General features: G+C 37.1%; 2 protein-coding genes across 2 annotated transcripts; one reads left to right on the plus strand and one right to left on the minus strand.

Moving 5' to 3' along the window:
• Nucleotides 1–1,935: 1,935 nt before the first annotated feature.
• Nucleotides 1,936–13,438, minus strand: LOC110707330 (nuclear pore complex protein NUP93A-like). The gene is made up of 15 exons (XM_021885350.1): nt 13,107–13,438; nt 12,902–12,993; nt 11,628–11,694; nt 11,331–11,390; nt 10,974–11,063; nt 9,272–9,541; nt 6,696–6,791; nt 6,462–6,596; nt 6,155–6,208; nt 5,979–6,062; nt 5,529–5,615; nt 4,559–5,458; nt 3,972–4,153; nt 2,815–3,106; nt 1,936–2,389 (listed from the first exon to the last, which is right to left on the minus strand). Exons 1-15 carry the CDS (start codon nt 13,206–13,208, stop codon nt 2,312–2,314), a joined length of 2,589 nt encoding a protein of 862 aa, XP_021741042.1. The 5' UTR covers nt 13,209–13,438; the 3' UTR covers nt 1,936–2,311.
• Nucleotides 13,439–14,758: 1,320 nt separating this feature from the next.
• On the plus strand, nt 14,759–19,159 carry LOC110707331. Its single transcript, XM_021885352.1, has 3 exons — nt 14,759–15,563; nt 17,797–18,128; nt 18,735–19,159. Exons 1-3 carry the CDS (start codon nt 15,438–15,440, stop codon nt 18,898–18,900), a joined length of 624 nt encoding a protein of 207 aa, XP_021741044.1. The 5' UTR covers nt 14,759–15,437; the 3' UTR covers nt 18,901–19,159.
• The last annotated feature ends 1,942 nt before the right edge of the window (nt 19,160–21,101 follow it).

Here is a 21,101-nt window from a genome sequence, read left to right on the forward strand (position 1 = left end):
ATTAAACACTCACAAACAAAGTATCAATCTCCGCCAAGGCAGAGACGCCTTGCAGAAAAGAGTCCAAAAAGACTTGTTCAATTCCATTACATGGTTCAAGCCTAGTACTAAGATGAGCTACTGCATTCCCATTTCTTCTAATATGGGCACAAGAAAAAGACTCAAAGCTTTTGCCTTCTTCCCGGATGTCGTCAATAACCAAATCAAGGGGAGACCTCCCTTCACGGATGTGTTGAATCAATTTACCACAGCAAATGAGTCACATTCTACCTCCACACATCGGTATCCAAGCCGCACAGCCAAAGAGATGCCCAACCTTGCAGCCATTGCTTCTGCTGTCTTCACCGAATCAATCCTAGCTTCTCTGCGAATAGCTACAGCACACAGCTTCCCTTCACCATCCCTCAGAACAGCACCAAGTCCCACCTTATTACCAGCCAACATTGCCGCATCAGAGTTCACCCGAATCACCCCATTACGAGGCTTCTGCCAGCAATTCCTCGAGGCTGCTCAGTGTCTAATCCCACCTCCACCAGTAGACGCCCTGTACTTATAGTCCTCCACCAATCTCACAAAACCCATAGCCCCCTCCACACAATTACTCCAAGGATTATCGAAGACAACAGAGTTTCTAAAGGCCCAAGCAACCCACGCTAATGCAGCAAAAGTAATAAATTCATCAATACTGACCTTCGTTATCATCCATAGCAAAAATAGGAAAATTTGTTAATTAATACCTCAAAAGGGGGCCTTTGTTAATTACTACCCCTAAAAAAAAAGTTGTTAATTACTACCCCTAAAACTGATTAATTCTAGCAACTACTACCTTTTTTCCTAATCAACCTACTTAATTTCTTAATGACATCATTATTCGACTTAATTATAATTAATAGCTTTTAAACCTTAATTAATTAGCTAAACCCTTGCACCACCTATCCATTACCTCCGGCAGCCCCCCTTTACCACCTCCGGCAGCTCCCCCACTACAAAATCCGCCCCCATCTTGGTCATCCACCACAAAATTCTGCCCCTCCCCTTTCCCCAACCCTTAAAGCCCATCTGCACCCCTTTCCCCAACCCGGATTACCGCCCCTCTCATCCCCTAGCCCTCGAAAATAGCCCAGCCATGTGATGGGGCTATGTTTCATTGTGGGGAAGGGAAGGGGGATGGGTTTCGTGGTGGGGAAAGGGAGGTGGTGGGAATTGCGTCGAGGAAGCGGGAGGGAGGTGGGCATCGTGATAGGGGAACGGGAGGGAGTGGATTTTGTGGTGGGGGAACGGGAAGAGTGAGTTTCGTGGTGGGGGATCGACCGCGGGGAGTGGGTTTCACGATGGGGGAGTTGTCGAAGGTGGTAAACGGGGCCGCCGAGGTTGTGCAATGGTGGTTGGGCGGTGGTGCAAGGGTTCATCTAATTAATTAAGGTTTAAAAGCTACTAATTACAATTTAGACGAATAATAATGTCATAAGAGCTTAAGTAGGTTAATTAGGGAAAAAGGTAGTAGTTGCTAGAATTAATCAATTTTAGGGGTAGTAATTAACAACTTTTTTTTAGGGGTAGTAATTCACAAAGACTTCCTTTTTGAGATAGTAATTTACAAATTTTTAAGAAATAATAAATTCATCAATTGAAAATTGTGGACCACAATTCATTTGCGGCAGTTCAACTCCCCATCCCCTGTTCCTCTTTTTTTCCTCTTTTGGTATGTGTCAGTGAAGGTTGAACAGCAATACTTCAAAATACATGATTAATTCCAAAGATTTTCATCCAATAATGCTATAAATAACCTAATTTGTAATTAAAGTAATTAACAGAAATTCAAACCTGTCATGACATGAACAAAGGTGATAATATCATTCGATGACAGAAATCCAAAACTCGGATACACTTTAGACATATTATGAAACGGTGCATCCACACATAAACATTCACATAGCAGGGTTAAAACCTCTTAAATTAGCCTGAAATGGCATTCATTGAAGTGCAAGAAGCAATAATTTTAGCCATATGACAAATTATACTATTGGAGAACATAGCTGAATATTCTTCTAGTTGTCACTAATACTTCTAACTGTCTACATGAAAAGTAATTAAAGGCAGGACAACATGGTAAATAATACCAAAAACACACAGCCTAATTTGCTCTAGCCGCAAGAAAAATTCTATATATCGGTAAAAAGAAAGAAATAGGAAGTTCTAGTTTCATAAATGTACAAAATGTGCAAGAGGAATGGTAAGCCCTTGGCACCAGCACTTGACAGTAAGCTTGGCAGCGCTGTCCAAGCTGCCAACCTTTCCCTTGTGCTTGATTTCAAAGGCTTCTTGCGACCTTCTCAAACAAATCACTAGGCCAATTTCGATGCAGGTTGTTTGCAAGAAAATTTGCAACCTGTGAAAGTAACTCACATCAGACAAGCAAGTTCATCATATTTACAATGAATGAGCACTTAGTACTTCTCACTAGCGTGTGTCAGCATTATTGCGAAAGCGAAAAAAAAAAAAAAAAAAAAAAAAAAAAAGTAAAAAAGCACGAAGACAGACACGAAACTAGTAAAGAGGAGTGTGATCATCTGTATAAGACCAATCATGATAATCAGAAGATTCAAGGAATATTAGAGCATTTTGTCCATCAAGAAAGCCAATAGCCCACTTCTCTAGTATCACACATCCATACGATCAAAATTAGCTAATTTGCAACTAAACAAGCTAAAGCATGGAGTTTAATAATAACTGATGTGATATTTGCATGCGATGACACATAGCCAATAGCTGAATGTATATGCTCAGGGAAGAAACCAGGCTGCCTGTAATTACCTTTGTTCTTAAAGCACGAAGAGACCCATCAGTATCTGTCACATTGTCCAGACAACTTAAGGCAACTCTTAGAAGGTCAGGGACACAAGCCTGGACATAAGGGGATAAATTCTGGAATGAATCCATGCTTAACCCTGGTGCACGTGGATCCAGTGGAAGGAATGGAAGTTTAGCAATCTCTCGTAATGCATCCAAATGGCGGCCCTGTCGTGCATGCTCGTGAATTGACAGTGTCGCCTCAAGCTGTCTCAAGACAGTTTCTTGTTCTATAACATGCTCTCTATCTTTTACGCTGCACAGAAATTTCAAGTTAGCCTCCAGGACAGAAATTATGAATGCATCCCAGCTACATGTTAGCACAAAATTAACCATTATGGCTCTTACAAAATCTATAAGTGCAAACAGTATAGACAACAGGAAAGGAGGAAAATGAGGAGACTCAAGACTCAGGCCAAATGAATAAATGATAATTTAGAAAATAACACTCATACCAATTTTGCAAACAAGTAAACTGCATCATGTAACTCCTATTTAACAGTGAAATGATTGCATTTAGTTAAAGAGGGAGGACCAGCAACAAATTCACCTGTAAGCTAAAAGCAACACGAGAAAAAAGGTAATATACTAGATGGGAAGAAGAGTTTAACTTAATATCCTAGTGCAGTAATGTTGTCCAGTTAGCTTAAAAGCAGAATATACGGAGTTAATTATAGGGCCAATTGACCCCCCCCCCCCCCAACACACACACACACACAACAAACATTTAAATCTGTAATTTTTGTTATATTAAAACCTGGAAATTAGAGTTTTTTTCATATACAAATGACAATTTGCCCTCAGGTAATTTTAAAGTCTTTTTCACCCAGGCTAATTTTCCTGCCATTATATTTAAAAAGAATAAAGTGCACTGTATTGATAAGTATGTGCAAAAGGCAGAAACCAGCAAGCTCCCAAGATAACAACTAAGCAACAGAACCATAAATTTGTAAACATGAGAATAAGAAGCCAAAAAAATCTAATATTATATTCCTGCACAAGTTTATCCAGCATTTGGCATAACAGTTCCCTTTCTGGAGCATCAGCTTGGAGAAGCTACACTGAAATAAGAATACAGCTGAATGGAAAATTAAGTATATGCGATTGTAATAAATACACACCTGATCTCAGGATAATATTTGCACATCTCTAATATCTCATTGCCAGAATGGATGAGCGCAGCTGTCCGACTATCACCATCGAGTTTGCCACGTGATAGTGAGCAGATTGCTTCAGATAAGCACTTATTAATTGTATCTAAAGCCATTCCAAATGCACCAACTCTCTTCTGAATTTCTACAGACTGATTCAGTATGAAAAGAGCATTAAGAAAGTTGACGATGATCGAATACATGATCATAAGCAAGGAAACACAAGGTACAATAATATACCCTTTTCATCTCAAAAAGTGGCAACATAGTATTAGCTCCTAATAATAGGCATATAACATGACTTCACTAAAAGACCTACTATAAAATTTGGATCATATATACCCTCCTGGGCTAGTCCCTGTCAACCAATCTAAGAATGGACATAATGAGAAACTATAGCAGTTTTTTTTTTTTTTTTTTAAATAAGAAACCATAGCAGTTTAATATAAGGAGGGTAACCATTTTTCGGAATAATAAAGTAACATGTGACTAATATATCCAGATAGCAGCACTAATTAGCTAGCAAGCACCAAGGAATCAGAGCATTAGATTATTACTTTGTCAAACAAACCAGTTTCCTGACACTGTCGAGCTGCTTCAAGCAGAAATTGTTGTCTTGAACCAGCATCAGTAAAAAACCGTCTCAGTTCAGCTTCTTCTCCAGCACCCCTAGGTCCAAGTAGGAGATAGATTCCATTATCACGTAACAACAACTCTGTAAGAAGCTGATTCAACATTAAGCTCCTCTGCCTTTGCTGATCTAAACTACCTCTCCCTACCCATGACAATTGACCACCCCCAACTGCAGCAGCTGCTTGTGCATAATATTCGAGTGCCATAGAAAGATTTCCAATTCTTATGTATGCAGACCCATACTGCCTAATCATGCTAGATACTTCAGCAAAAGCATCCATCAATCCTAGCTTCTGTCCTGCAGCAGCACTTTCTGAAAAAACCCCATGATCCGCAAATGTAATTGCAATGTGGACAGCATCAATGTTAAACCCTTCACCCATTTCTTTTGACAAGTAGATGACAGCTGGTAACAACTGAATGCTCAATAGTAAAACATATGGGTACATGAGAGGGTCCTTCCCACTCTTAGTGTAATATGATGGCTCAAACTTGTTAAGGTATGTTTGTAAATCCTCTAAGGTGTAAGGCACAGACCCCTCATTCAGTGCAGAGGATGAGGCTCCATGTGAATTCTCCCGTATTGCACACAACTGGAACCATAGAAAGTCCTCTATGGTGTTGAACAGATTTGGTAGCTCTCTAAGAAGGCGGTCAATCTGCCTGCGAGATCCAGAAATCATAGCATAAAGTAATAATTTCTTTCTGTCATACACTGCTCGAGCCCCGCGATCACCCATTCTGAACATTTTCTCGCATTCTTCAGAAGCAGCGGCAGCAGTATTTGCAGATACCACACCTCCAGTAGATATCCATTCTGAAAGCTGCCACAGTAGAGAGTTATGAAACATCATCTTATACCTTACAAAGATGCAGGGGATGAACAACTAGTACCTGAGGAGCAAATTGAAGAGAACCACGAGATGACTGAGCTACACTCTTTGCTTCATCGTAATACCCACTTCTCAAACAGAAATATATCTGAAACAATGATATGAGAAGATTCAGTATTTTAGACAAATAAAAGCCGTTTTCTTATTCAGGTCCTCTATAGCTTCACACCGATGAAACAGGTATATTAAATTGAAACAACCAAGTTCAGAAACAATTTCTGAACCCAATCCTGATTTAACAAGAACTAACTTATTACTATCAGGTTTCAAATAATATGATGATCGTGAAAGATAAACTAGGAAAATGTAGGGATATCAATTCTGAGACAATGTTCAGACCTCCCTTGTCATTTCACCAATGTATAGCAACTGTTTGCAAAAAAAACAAAAACAGGAAGGGTATCTAGACAGGATAGAAAAGAAAATAGTAATTTAACAGATACTATAGGACCTGTTGCCAAGTTGTATCCAAAGGAGGTTGCCTCCTGGCATCAGCTGCATCAAAATCTAGAACCCCGTGATCTCGTAAACGGATCTGTAAAAAGCATGACATTGATGATTATAAAGTCCTAAAATACACAGTGTAATTCATGATTAAATTAACTGATAAATAATAACTCAACTAACCCGAAGAAATGCGTGAATTCTTTGTAGATTACCAACCGAACCCCCAAGTGCAGCCTGATTACAAGACCCGAATATATGTTAATGCAACAAAAACCATGTCAGATTGTCAGGTGTAAGATGCAAGCATACATATGCAATAGTAAAAGATGGGATTATTGTTTAAGGCTGGACAATTATTGTATTAACAAAGTATGAGATCTATTGGCAGAAACTACTACAAGCCAAAAAGTACCAACAGGAGACCAGATTGCACAAGCACTAGTTTTGAGAAACACTTGCTCAGCAAGAAAAACTGGTGGTTACTTACCTGTACAGGATGATTTTGTATTGTTTCAATGACATGCTTCGAATGTCCCCACTCCAAATGCCGCCTGGCACCATTCACCAACACCATTTTCCTTGAAATATTCTGCTGAATATTTACATCCTCGCCAACCAATGTCTACAAAGGACCAATACATTAAAATTAAATCAAGGAAAAATTATAAATAGCAATATCTTGTTTAGTCATCAAGATGAATCATATAATCTCACAACCAACCTGCACAAGGTGCCATATCTTCTGCATGCCAACAGACTTTCCCCCAGATGCCTCAAGAGCCAAACTTTCAAAAGCAATCTTAAATGCTGAAGCAGGCTTCATAAAAAGGAAAGGAAAAAAAAAAAAAGACTACTCAATAATGCACTGATTAGAAAGCAAAAACTTGGAAAAGACAACGATGAGAAGAAATCTTTCAGTAAGAGACATTTGAAACTAACACACTAAAAACCTTCTCGATGATGAACAACACAAAAACAAACTCAGAAATCCAGAATTTTAATAAATTAGTATGAACTAGCAAACAGGTCAAAAAGACCTTAAGTTTAGGACATCAAACCACCCCATTTAAATCGAGTAACACTGACTCATATAATTTGAGTAGAAACTTTTCAACACTGACATGCAGTTTTTAACTTTTGGTATCTAGTTCGAGTAGTCTTGCCGTATCAAGTCAGTTAATTTGCAATGCTCCATATTAAACAATCTCAAATCAAACTTTAAGCAAGACGATTCTAAAGTGTTTGTGATTCGCTTTGATCATGTCCACCACTTTGAAATTTGAAACTGTTTGACTTTCTAACTTCACTAGGTTAAAATTTTGAAAGCTTATTTTAGGACAGGAGTATAATAATAAATAAATAATAATAAATAAAAAATAGGACAATTTCAGTTTTGCTACCACCAAAAGGCAGGCACCTCAGTTTTGCTACCCCTTAAATTTCTTTTTTATTTTACTACCACCTAAATCAGAGTTGTTAAAAATTGCTACCAGTTGACGGAATCCGTTAGGATTCTGTTAAGTTCATTCAAAAAATAAAAATTAAAAAAAATTAAAATGTTTAAAAATTAAAAAAAAAACCAACCAAAACCCCAACCACCTTAGAGCTCCGGCAACCCGCCACCTCCCTGCCAGCCACCTCGCTCGCCCAACCACTAGACTCGCCCAGCCACCTCGCTCGCTCAGCCACTAGACTCGCCGCTCCGGCGCTTCCCCTAAGCCACAGTCCCCCCTCCCCGAAACCCCCACACAACCACCTATTAAACCCCTCCATCCCCCATTTCGAAAACTTCCAACCCCGAAACCCTAGCGACTAGGGTTTTTGACGGTGAGGAAGTGGTTGTTGGGGGTTTTTGGGAGTGGGGGAGGGGTTTTGAGGGTGTTTCGAATGGTTGGAAGGGTTTAAAGGGAGTTCCGGTTGTGGAGGGCGGAAAACCAAATCGAGAAAGGAGGGGATTGGGGGTGGAGGTGGGTCGCAACACCGGCACAGGGTGTTTGGGGGGGGGGGAAGCGGCGATTCCGGTGGGGCGAATGGGGAGGGGGGTGGTTTCCGGTTAGGGGTGGAGGTCGGGGCAGCAAGAAGGGGAAAAGGGAGGGGTGGGCTGCGTTGGTGGGGGAATGGCAGTGGGGTAGGGTCGTCGGCGCTTTGGGCGCCGGTCGCCGGCGGGGGGAGGGGGGAGGGTGGCTGACAGGAGAGGTGGTGGAGGAAAGGGAGGGGGGAGGGTGGCTGGATTTTTCTTTTTTTTTAAAACATTTTAATTTTTTTTTATTTTTTTTTTTTGAATAAACTTAACGGATTCCGTTAAGTGGTAGTGAAATTAAAAACTGTGATTTTAGGTGGTAGTAAAATAAAAAAAAAAAAAAAAAAAAATTTAAGGGGTAGCAAAACTGAGGTGCCTGCTTTTTGGTGGTAGCAAAATTGAAATTGTCCTAAAAAATAATAATAAATAAATAAATAAATAGCCTACAAAAATCAGTTAAATGGTTGGAAGGCTAGCACAAGTCAGCTTCATGTTAGATATCTTAACACTAACTCAATCCATTTAGTTGAACAGTTAGAGCTAAATTAATCTAATTACTTCAAAGGATACAAAATATAAAATAAAATAAAATAAAAATCCAAGACATTCAGACACTTATTGTGCAATGTGTAATTGGTCTTGTCATAGAGGATTTTTTTTTTTTTTATAATTAACATTCACATGGAAATTTAAACTCTGTTTAATAGGTACTACAGAAGCGCTAAAGTTTACTTCCAACTACACATAAAAAAATTATCAAATCACAAAGTAATGGAAGGAAAAATAAAATAAGTTGAGGGGAAAATATCCATTAAGACATCAACAGGTAAATATATATTAATAACAAAGAAGTAACGTGGAGGGATCATATCTCTCATTAGTGCTCATTAGACATATATTATTCATGCTCAGTCCAATATCATTTTCTGGGGATCGAGGTTGGTTTTTTTTTTTTTTCTCTTTTCAAAAAACTTTTGCTTATAACATGGAGACTTATGAGGAAAGCAAATAATAATATTCATTACATTTCTTGAGTTTTGACATCCCAATAAAAATCCTGCCTTCACAACTTATGCCGTACTCTTTCAAAGCTTTATGCAGTATAATACAGTAGCTGGGTAATCATGCACTATGCCATCATCACAAGAGCTAAACAAGAAAATTCATAATATAATATAAAATAATTACATACTCACCCGCAGCACGCACACATGCACACAGGTGAAATTATAAAGGAAACAGTAAACTATGAACAATTTATAAAGCCACAGCCTTACTTTAAATGATAAAGCACGCTCCCTTGCACTGTTGAGGCTCCTCACAACCTCAGCATAAACTGAAGCCTTCTTCTCCTCAGTGGGCCTATTAGTTTGAGGGACGATCTCCATACTGGAGGAACCACTAAAGGCTTGAGGTGTAGAAGACACTGATACTATTTGACCTGAACGAGTAATTGCATTAGTTGCTTCACCAGTATTAGAACGAGGCAATGTTGAAATTCGGCTCAAGACTTGAAGATAATCCCTTTTTTCCTTTTGCCAATCGTACTGCAGAAAATCAAACATGCAAAGTTTATTGTTAGAATTCCAGTAATCAATAACTTCTTCTTCCCCTGCAAAACACTCACTCTTTATTAAAATAATAATAATAATAATAATAATAATAATAATAATAAATAAAAAAAAAAATAAAAAAAACCACCAGGAAGCACAGGAAGAATAATAATATAAACAAAATTTTTAAACTCAAGAAAGTCATAATGTCCTATGAACAAAGAAACAGAAATTTTACACGTTAAAATATTGTATATGAGAATGGTTTCTGCCTATTAAGAAATCAAAACACTTGCAAACCCAGGTTAAGAGACACTCTAAATCTTAACAATAAGAGTTATAACACTAACCCACGAGGTTTGTGCATGAGCCATTTGCACTCTTTTTACGTAATAATCTCAAACAATCCTTCTCACTTGAGAGAGCACCTTGAAATGGACGACTACTAAAGATCAAATCCTTCACTGATTGCAATAAAGGGGGTCAAAATACAAGCCAGATTAGGCTATGACATTGTTGAATTAGGAGTCTTTCAAAACAGGGCTAGGTTATGCTTGACAGTGTGAAGAAGGCAGGGGTTACAAAACTTAAATCGATTAATAACAGGACAATGGTTTAACCAATTATCAATCCAAATGATGATTCCTAAATTGAAAATGAATAAAACAAATGTCAACAGAAATCAAATCACACTGTGCTCATATAATACATTCTCTATCATACACTCCATTGTGGAAGATAGCGCATGGTATCTCAGCCAAAACTCTATCTCAAATTTCAACAAAGCAATGACTACTCAATGCCCAAAAAAATAAAAATAAAAAATAAAAAAAAATAAAAATAAAAATAAAAAATAGAATACTAAGTATATACGTCTGAAGATGAAAAAGTAATAACAATTTTGATCTTCTTAACCACCAAAGTGAATCTTGTTCCTCAACAACTGAATACTTGTCACCGTCAAACCAACTCCCTGAAGATCAGAATTGTAACTCTCTTACTCCTAAATGAATGACTATCAAATATATTACGAACCAGAAGATCTACACATCACAAAAAGATGCAACACATATGCAGCATCAAACTTCAGAAAGGAGAAAGTATAATGATAGTTGTGTGGGCCAGGTGATCGTGGGCAGAAACAATAACCAAGACAGTAAGTTCTTTTTTTTTTTTTTTTTAAGAAGGTTGAGTAATCATATACTTTAATTCAAACAAAAATTAGCATGCAAATGGTATATCATACTAACAATAATAATTTTCACTAGAAATACATCACAATAACCAACGTTGATAGCAAGACGTAATACAAGAGAGTAGGGCAAAATGTATGAGCACTTGAGCTAAAGCATACAGAACAACAACAACAACATACTCATTGAAAATAAGATAACAAAAACCAGAGCAACCTGCTTGGCACACTAACCTCCAAAACCTTCATCATATAGTCATCAAAATTTCTCAGATTATCCTTCTGAGCTTCCTGGATGGATGAGACCATTACCATCTCATGTACCTGCAAGAAGAATTTAAGGAGCTAAATGATACAACCAACAAATCATGCTAGGAAGTATACAGCTACGCACAAATGTTGGACATAAAAACCTATGAATCTACATTTCTTAAACCAAAATGACTGTAGACAAAAATCCATTTTTATATTACAATGCCAACCAACCAAACAATAAATAAAGAAAATAACAGGACATAAACCTAATCCTGGAATTTCTTTAGGAAATGTTCAAACTTTCACTGTAAACCACAAAACAGGGAAGGAAAGTACCTGTTGGAGATACTCTTCGACACTAGTTGCTTCAGCTGGGAAAACATCCTCATAGGTGGTCTTCAAGATAAAGAAAGTAAACTGAGTCAAAATCATTCTACACACATAAAAAAAATAAACATAAAAATACAATAAAATAAGAGGGGTATTGCAAGAGGACACAGTGAAACTTCTAGATTTTCTAGACAAGTACAGCAACAATTCCATGATAGTGTAAAGAGCATTATACATCTACTATAAAGGAAGTGAACAGCAAAGATTAGTTCCCATACACCGAAACAATTCAATAGCATTTACCTTCAGTTCAAAAGACTTTAAATCCCTTGCAAGTTGCTCTGCATTAATCCCCTCACGAGCTAACAACCTATCAACAGGCAGCAAATTAAGTCCACAGCAATAGCCGATGCATATAAGGAAAGAGTAAAGGGGGGTAAATAAGAAACACCAATACACCATGATACCATTTTCTCAGTTTAGGAGTTTAACAGAGGAGGAAGCATTAAATAAAGGTTGATGCAGCAATATTCGATGAAGGGCATGTAGGCCTTGGAGTGTTCATCAGATCAGAGATAGGGGAGTTGCTAGCTGTTGGCGTCAGGAGGTATAGTGCAGTGTGGACAGTGGAGTGCCGATATGGCTGAAGTGCTAGCAACACGCTTTGGGCTGATAGTAACACAGAGGCTGGGGTATACTAACATCGTGCTAAAAAGTGATGCTCTGAGATTCTGCGCACTCTTTCCCCACAGTATTATTACCTTGGTGGAGTTTGTTAACTAAATTATAAAAGCTCCCCCCTCCGTCTCCCAAAAAATAAAAAAATTTAAAAGCAGAAACTTTTTCTCAAGATCAATTTTGTTTTGCAACTCATATGAAATCTAATATCTGGTAGAGCTAAGATCAGATTGCCTGTTCATAGACCTACTATCTTCATCACAGAATTATAATATATTCAGTTTATTAACTACAAAATTGACCCTCCTTAGACTCCTTATCCCTCCTAGAATTCCCAAAAAAGGCACCAAAACTATCTTCTCATCCCCCTTTTTAACCCTTAATCTATCATTACCCCTCCCTCTCTCCAAATCAAGACGGAAATTTTTGGCATGTATGAGTAAATCAGTAAATAAATCCCAGGAAAATCCCATAAAAAATATATACCCTTCTAAGTTGTAACCGGCCAATGATCCTTAGTTAGAGAATTGTAGAATACTAGCAGCCATCTAACTCAACATCTAAATTCAGTAGAGAAAGGTGGAATTCAATGACAGATACTATATTTCCTATAATTAATCTCCTTGCTCATTGAAAAAATCCCCGAGTTATGCTGTCAATTAATTACCTCAAACCAAACCAATTGCCTGTCCTCTATCCCCACAAACCCGCTTCCCCAAACCACAAACCCAATTACAGAAATTTGCGGACATTATATCATAGAATACGGTTGAATTAATAATTAACATAATACATAGATACCAATCAAATAAAAATCAAAATGCAAATGAAAAACAACAAGCAAAATGCAGTTCAATCACAAAAACATAAAATAAATAAGAAACGAAAAAAAGGCGGACCTGGTAGCAGCAATAGACTGAGAAGGAGCTTCATTTCTTAGGGTTTTAGCCTTGAGCTTCTTCGACAAGGCTTCCAATTGATCCAAATTCCTCTAAAATCAATACAAACATGAATAAAAGTTTACATTTCAATCATCAATTTAACCTAATTCAAAAATGCCGCAATACTTGAAACATCGACGATGAAATGAAGAGAGAGAAAAACCTGAAGAGGAGGAAACTGAGCGGAAGGAGCGGCTTGTTCGAGAAGCTTAGTGGAGGAATGAAGAAGGTCGGTCCAACCGCTCATGTCTGCTTCGTTCGCCATTGATTTCTCTCTCCTCGAACTCGGGCTTGAGCAGTAGGAGGAACTGTAGTAGTAGTAGTAGTGTGAGCAGAGAGAGTATGGAGGTTGAAGTAAGCCCTAGTAGGAGGAGAGGAAGGGGAGTAGTAATTTGTTCAAGGTTTATGTAATTCAGGGTTTTCAAATTTGGTTAAAGAAGCGCTTGTCATGTTATTTTCGAATAATGGCGAAAATGAGAAAATTCAAGTTTACAAGGCTCATTTACAAATTGTGGTTTTTTTGACGAAGAAAAAAACGCAAAATATTTGATCAACTTGTTTCGTCAATTAACAGGGTATCATCATTAAATTTTGGGCAATTTGGTAATAGCATTTATTGTGACTCAACATATCTGCCACACACGCACGTCTACGTGTATTTGCTGCAATTTTGGCCGTTATATGACTTATATCCTTAGCTACCCCATGTCTCATAAATGCAACTACCCCCTTTTAAGTATTCAATTTTTTTTTTTTTTGTAAATTGATGTATTGATATTACTTTGTTTTAATATGTTTTACCACTATGACCTCAAAAATGGGCATGGACAGTAGATTATGAATTTAAACCATTATGTTTTGACCCAAATCCCCATTTACTTTATATAGTTAGGAATAGTCAAAGGCCAATATGTTTTATGTTTAATGTGATTACCAATTTATTAATAATATTATTAATTTAATGCACCAGGTAGAAAAGCCAAACATGTACACGTACATGGTATTCAAATTTGTACGCTTATTAATTGTATCAAGTGTAACATGGTTCAATTATAACTTGTTTCAAGTGTAACATGTTTCAATTATAACTTGTTTCAATAATATATTATGTTTACCAATAAAAAATTGGGCCAAGGGCCACTCACATCTTATTAGTCAAATTAAAAAGTTCAAGTAGCAAAGGTTTTTAGCTCAACTTGCCAGAACAATGGATAAGAAGTGTGGATATTTGAATTTACGACACCAAAAAAGATGAACATGACATGTGGATGTAAATAAGACAAATCAAGGACATTAAAACTTGACGGTGACGCTCAACACTCTAACGGACATTATATGGGGGCACTCCTACTCAGCTGCTGAGTAATTGCCATCATTCAGATATGTGGATATGTGGATGTTTGCTGTTCACTTTATTTACAAAATCCATTTTGGATTGACAAGTTAAATTGATCAAAAAGATCAATGGGAGCGCCCTAAAAAAATAGTAGAAGAAATGACAAAGCTACATCAATAATTAGATACTGCATACTGGTACATACTAAGTGTCATATATGGCTGGTCATTGTGTGGCCGGGTTAATCGGTTAGGGGTTATTCGGTCAATCAGCGGTTTCTCGGTCAGTTAGGGATTACTCGGTCGGTCTTGGGTTACTTGATCAATGTTTTGGTGTGTGTCAGTCGACCACACGTTGTATTGTCAACCGGCAACACGGTGTGGCCACACAGAAAATGTGCTTGTATATATAATGGCAAAACTACCTATTTATTTATCTTAAGGGTGTAAACACCAATTCATGTATTTAAGTAGGGATGATTTTGAGCAATGTTTGATGGTATGCGGTTAAAGGCGGTGGTCGATGAGGGTTTGTTGAGGGCGGTGAGATGTGTGTGGAGGGCAGTGAAGTTGAAGGCGGTGATCGGTGGGGTGTGTTGAGGGTGGTGGGGTAGATTGCAGTGGCTAGTGGTGTATGTTAAGGGCGGTGAGGTTGATTATGGTAGTTGTCTAGGAAATTGGTGGATGGTGCTGCTGGTGGGGAATTGTGGATGAAGAAGAAGAGGAAGAATTTGGAAGTGAGCTTGAAATTGAAGGTAAGAAGAAGGTTGAAGAAGGTAAGAAGAATGGAGACAGAAAAAATCGGGGTGAGAGAGAGGGAAATCGAGAGAATAGAAGAAGAAAAAAAAAGGAAGGAAATAAAAAAAATGGGGTCCACGGTTGGAAACTTCACCGAAAACTTAAAAAATGTGGTAATATGAGCGGTTACTTAATTTAAGGAGTGGTAAAATAAAAATAAAAATTAAACGGGTGATTATTTCAAAAAGAGTGTATTTTACGGGTGGTAATTTAGAAATTATCTTTTTTTTTATTTTTTATTTTTTTTTCCAATTTTTTTAATAAAATAAAAATAAAAATTAAAGAGCAAGACAAACGCCCTTGAGCTTTGACTGCTGGAGTTGAGTTCTGGAAGAATCTGGAGAAGTAGTGGTAGTCGAGAATGCGGAACGTAAGAGCAATGCAAACGATTCTGAAGAATCGGGAAGCCGCTAAAGCCAAAGCCTTCGATTTACTCAAAATCTTGCAGTCTGAAATCACTCACGAACTCTCTTCTCCCTGCTTTCAAGTATTTCTACCCTCTCTTTCCTCAATTTTTCTTCAATTTTTTTTTTTAGATAATGCTATTTCTGTAATATGCCTCTTTCATTGGAAATTTGTGAACTAAAATTAAATGATTTTAGGGTTGTAGTTTATTAATGTACACCATACCTGAATTCTGATTGTTTTTGAGTAATTTGTGGGTTTTCTGCGAATATGTGATTGGAAATTTGGAATTGTGTTATAGTTTCGAAATTTTGAAACCCTGCTAATTATTTCGAGCGTTTTTTCCGTATTATTTGTCGCAAGGCAATGACCAGTAGGCTAAAATAAACCAAGTGCTTCTTTAAGTTGTTGAGGAGCCTAAAAAAATTGGAAATCGGAAAGTTGTTTGGTTGACAAAAACATGGTGCAAAGCCGCTTATGTAGCTCCTAAACTTCGCATGAGAATTTCGACTTTATAGGGATAAAATAAATCATACCCACTTTCGAAATGCAATTTTTTGGGAAGCATAACTTTGTTCATCTAGCAAAACAACCCCTCTATGTAGACATTATTTATTTATAAGGTTGAATTACGAGAATGAGAAACTCATATCCCATTTAATCTCTCCGTGTTGGAATAATAGGCTACATGTGAGTGATTAATGGTCGATGTATAAGAAATTGTGATATAATACCAGAACTACGACAAAAAGTACTCTGTAATTTGTAGTTAAGGTATCAATCGGTGTAATTTGAGAAGTTCGTGAATTAAATTACTGAAATTAGAGAGTAACCTATCTTGTTGTGAGACAACTGAATATAGAGACATGGTCTCTTTTTGAGGACAGGGGAGTATTGGTTGTGAAATGTTGGACATACAAGATTACAAGGTATAATGTCAAAGTGAGAAATTATGCATACCAAGATGGAAGCTGTTTGTTGTTGTCCTCTATGATTTAGTTGTCACCTGAGGTTAGAAAAATATATCAAGTTGGGTCCACTGTGGCACCGTCCAGTCATCCTCCTACCAATTTAGGAGTGATGATTGTTGAAATTTTAGAACCCTCAAGAGGGATATCATGAAAAAGATGTAACATCAAAGTCAACGCCTTTGAGACTGCTTGATTTGCACTCTAACTCAAGGGAAAACTATTGTCTATCTGTATCTAATTTTAAGCTGGAGAAAAATGCTAATTGGAAATGTGAATTTGATACAGCTGCTTAATTATAGACTTATGGATTTAGTACCATTTAAGGGAAGAACTTTAATAGGGTTTTAAAATGTACTTCCCACTTCCCAGCTGTGTGTTTTGCTACTTGCAGAGTTTATTGTGAGAAGCTTACTACAAGTTGCTTATGCATAGAATGCTTGAATTTTTTTGACAAATAATATTTACAAAAGCGAATAGCTGAATAATATTTACGGTATAATTGGATATATATCAGTTAGTTCAAAAACCTCTCTCTCTCTCTCTCTCTTTTTTTTTTTTTTTGATCGTGTAGATAACTTGAAATGAGCAAAGCAATTTCAGACTTTAGTTTTTGAGACAAAAAAGAGAGAGAGAGAGGGGGGGGGGGGGTCGAGAATTCTGCTTAGCTGTGCAATGCCTTGCGGCCTTGCCTACCTAAGTCCTAGTCAATGTTTGTGCTAAGAGGTAAGTAGCAATGCCTTTGTGCACATAATCTTGGTTGTGCAAAAAAACCCCAGCCTACCACCATTGGTTTGAAAGGGAAAGTCCAGATGTGATTCATTGTTATAGTTGAAATTTACCAGGAAATTCGAATAATAAATGTCTCTTACTAGAAGAGAGAAAGGAGAGTGGGAGAAGGGTAATATATCTTGTATACATATTGTTTAGTAATCCTTTAATTGGTTTGTGTCTTGGGTTGCAAACTTGTGGAGAACGAAGAAGTGAAGTAAATGGTTTCTGTATTGGGTTGCTTATGGTAAGCTATATATACAGAGTTCTTGTTTGCCGAATGAACTAGTCTTTTGCTTCTCTGGAGTACACGATATCATTAAGATATTTCTCTGGCTTCTATTTGACATGCTTATTTTAGTACACACAGACTATATTTATATGCAACTCACATGGGGCTATCTTTCAGCAATTCATCAAAAACTCAGTTGATTTCTGGAAGTGCCAGAGACCAAAGCTCGGCTTGAATAGCTTGCTCGTCCTGTCTTTCTTTCTTTCTTTTTTTTTTTTCCCCTAGTGCTTAAGTTGGTACCATGCTACTTTGATGCCTGACCTTATATCTTATTCCTGGCACAGAATTATCGAGCTGGTTCCCCAGGAGATTTCACAGTGGAATGGGATACTCCAAATTCTAATGATGTAGTATTGCGAAAGAAATGTGATACTGGCGAAGATGTTGCTGTATCGGCTTTACTTGGTCCACCAGATTATGCAAGAGATGGTACATATCCAAGGGGTGTTCTTATGAAAGTGTGCATAAAAAAGCCTGGCTTAAGTTCACTTCTCCACTTTAAGTGCGAAGTTACCAATGCAGGTCATTCTGGCCCAGAATTCAATATCCATTCTGCAGATTATCTAAGATCAACAAGCTCTACAGGTCCTAAAAATTACAAGGCCCCCTTGTTTAGGTAAATGTATGTTGTCATTGTGATTAACAAGCCCTTTTAGTTAGTTTATTCGAAATTATAGGATTGTATTTTAATTGTTACTCCCTATATTATCAATCTTTTTATCTATCCCTCAGCATTCTCTCTTATTTTCTGTTTACCTAAATTCATTTCTTCATTGAACATTTAACAACTTTTAAATCTCCATGTCAACCCCAATAAATAAAGTTAAATATTGGACCGAGGTAGTAATAATTTGCTTACAAACTTTCTTATTTACTAGTATCCGCCCACTTCTTTGCCATTTTGGATTAGTCACTTTTTGACCTTCAGGGAGAGTTGATCAGTGAGATTGGTTGAATGACTTAATGTTAATGGTCATCAATTCATCATGCTTGATTTCCAATGTGCAGCAGTTTTCTAGTCCGTGTTATACTTCGTATCCGCTATAGTTATATTCTTTGTTTATGAAGTGCAAGACTGCAACTCCTTTTTTCTTTCCTAGTGTTTATTATCTTTTATTCAGTACATTTACAGTGAATTGGAACCTCATCTTCTAGATCCATGAGAAGATTTCCTGATTCAATGTTGATATTCTGATATTCATATATGGTTCCATTTCTTCAGTGAATTAGACTCTGATCTTCAAGATGCATTCAGAGACTATTTACATACGAAGGGGATTGGAGAGAGCTTGATGAACTTCCTTTTAGTACACATGCACAAAAAGGAGGAAAATCAGTACGTCAACTGGCTGCAGAAGCTTCAAGGAATGTTATCTCAAGGTGATTGAATGTAAGTTACGGAGAGAATGATCTTCTGACATTCTTGTCTCAGATGTTAGCATGAAATTTTATGTATATAAACACGGCAGGGGTATTTTCGGCGACCTGGTTAGACATTGTGATCTAGTCATTGCTTTATTGTAAGATAGCATGATATAGCTGTCATGTTATTCTTATGAAGCTTCAAAGAAAACTCAACTTACCGAGAAATATTCAATTCTGAGCACGTTGATTTCATCAGTATTCAGGAGGAACTTTTCCTGCATATATTTATGGTAGTCGTTCACATTATTTTTTGAATTGGCACATTGAAGACCTTCCAATCCCGAGCTGGCGCAAGGCGGTCTTACCTATCCACGATTACACATTGACCGAATTATAAAAATCCTATATATAGGGGTGTGCCCAAAATGGCTAAGGGAAAAAAATGAGGTTAAGATTGATAGTTGCGGAATACTTTCTACTTGGAATATATTTTAGACGTCGTTAATTTGTTATGTTCTTTAGCTTTTCAACAAATAAACGTCGTTAATCTATTATGTTCATTAGATTCTGGAAAAATTGCCAAAGTGAGCCTTAAATGGAAACAATTTTCCAAACTAGATGCGTGACAAAACTATTTACCAAACTAAGTTTTAGGGTAAAACGTCAACTAACCTTTTTATTCCTGGGCATTTATTTTTTTAAAATTTCAGTCAAGGCAAAAGCGCCATCTAGGGTGGCGTTTTTACCCTGACTGAAATTTCTAAAAAAAATTGGTCTAGGTAAAAACGCCAGGTTGGTGTTTTACCATTGTACCAAAAACGCTAACCAGGCTGGCGTTTTTGTATCGGGTATTTCAGTCAAAGCAGAGTTATTATTTCCATTGTTCTTCAAAAAAAACGAAACCCCCCAATTTACAAGTCCTAACCCGCGCCACATTGTTCGCCCAATCCTCCATATTTGTAGCAAATTCATCACACCCCATTACTTAGATCTTCATCATAGTCACTAAAAATTATTCCTTCTTCTTTGTTCAACACTTTTACGCAGTACATTGATCGAATTTGAGGTATGTATTGAATTTAACTATTTTACTTGTTTATGATGTTTTTTGGGAATTTATGTTTGTAATTTACAATGTATGTACTATATTGTTGTTCAAGTATGCGAAATATGTATAACTACATAATACATTGTTGTTTAATTATTGAAATTAAGTATATTTATATGTATGTTGTTTAATTGCAAACCATGTATATGAAGCATACATTATTCTTCATACTTAGTGTGTAAATTTCAAGTATGTTTACGAACTACATTGTTGAATTAGGTACATTTAAATATATACTACATTGTTGATTAACTAGGTAAATAAGTACATTGTTGAACACTAAGTTATATATATGCTTAGCTTGAGGATTTAATGGAATCATTGTGGTTTTAGTTGTGTTGTGTATTTGTGTCATCTAATATGTGTTCCGATTGTTATGTAGAACATGGCTTCACAATTGATTGTTTTGTTATGCCGTTGGGGGGAGGGGTGAAATTTTGTGTGTCGGATCGAATGTCGAGTATAGAGGAGGAAAAATGGAACCGTTGGCATTGAAACCTTGTATGACTTACAATGATTTGCTGAAGAAGGTTTATATTATAACTGATTCAAACCCAACAAATGTTGAACTGAACATTAAAATGAGGTTTGAGAATGTCAGTGGGGTTCAAATCTTACCTGTTTTGAATGACGACCATTTGGAGGTTTTGAGGGGTGTCCTTGCAATGAGGTCTCTTCCCACTGATTTGTATGTGGAAATGGTGTCTATATGTACTCAACAGACTATTCGCTTGACAGAGCAACAACCTACATATCTTTCCTCATACAATACAAGCTCGTTACAAATGCCCTCATACAACATTCCGTCATTTGAATATGGAATAAGATCTTTCAGTAGAATGTTACACGACGATCAATTTGACATTCCATTCAGTTCACATTTTACTGCACCTGTACATGAAGGGGCGTCGGTGTCAATGTTGCAGCAACCTGGTCCATCTACCTCAAACAATGACATTTCATCACCGATGCAGTTTCACAGTTACTCTCCTACGCAAGAACATGTTCAAGCAACACCGTCTCAAACTTTGGTGAATGCTGAACCTGTTGTAAACAACGAATTGTCTGTTCTTGATATGTATGATGATACAAACGACGAGGGTGAAGGCGGATATG

This window comes from Chenopodium quinoa, unplaced genomic scaffold (assembly GCF_001683475.1).
Source record: "Chenopodium quinoa cultivar QQ74 unplaced genomic scaffold, ASM168347v1, whole genome shotgun sequence".
In the NCBI taxonomy this organism is placed as follows: domain Eukaryota; kingdom Viridiplantae; phylum Streptophyta; class Magnoliopsida; order Caryophyllales; family Amaranthaceae; genus Chenopodium; species Chenopodium quinoa.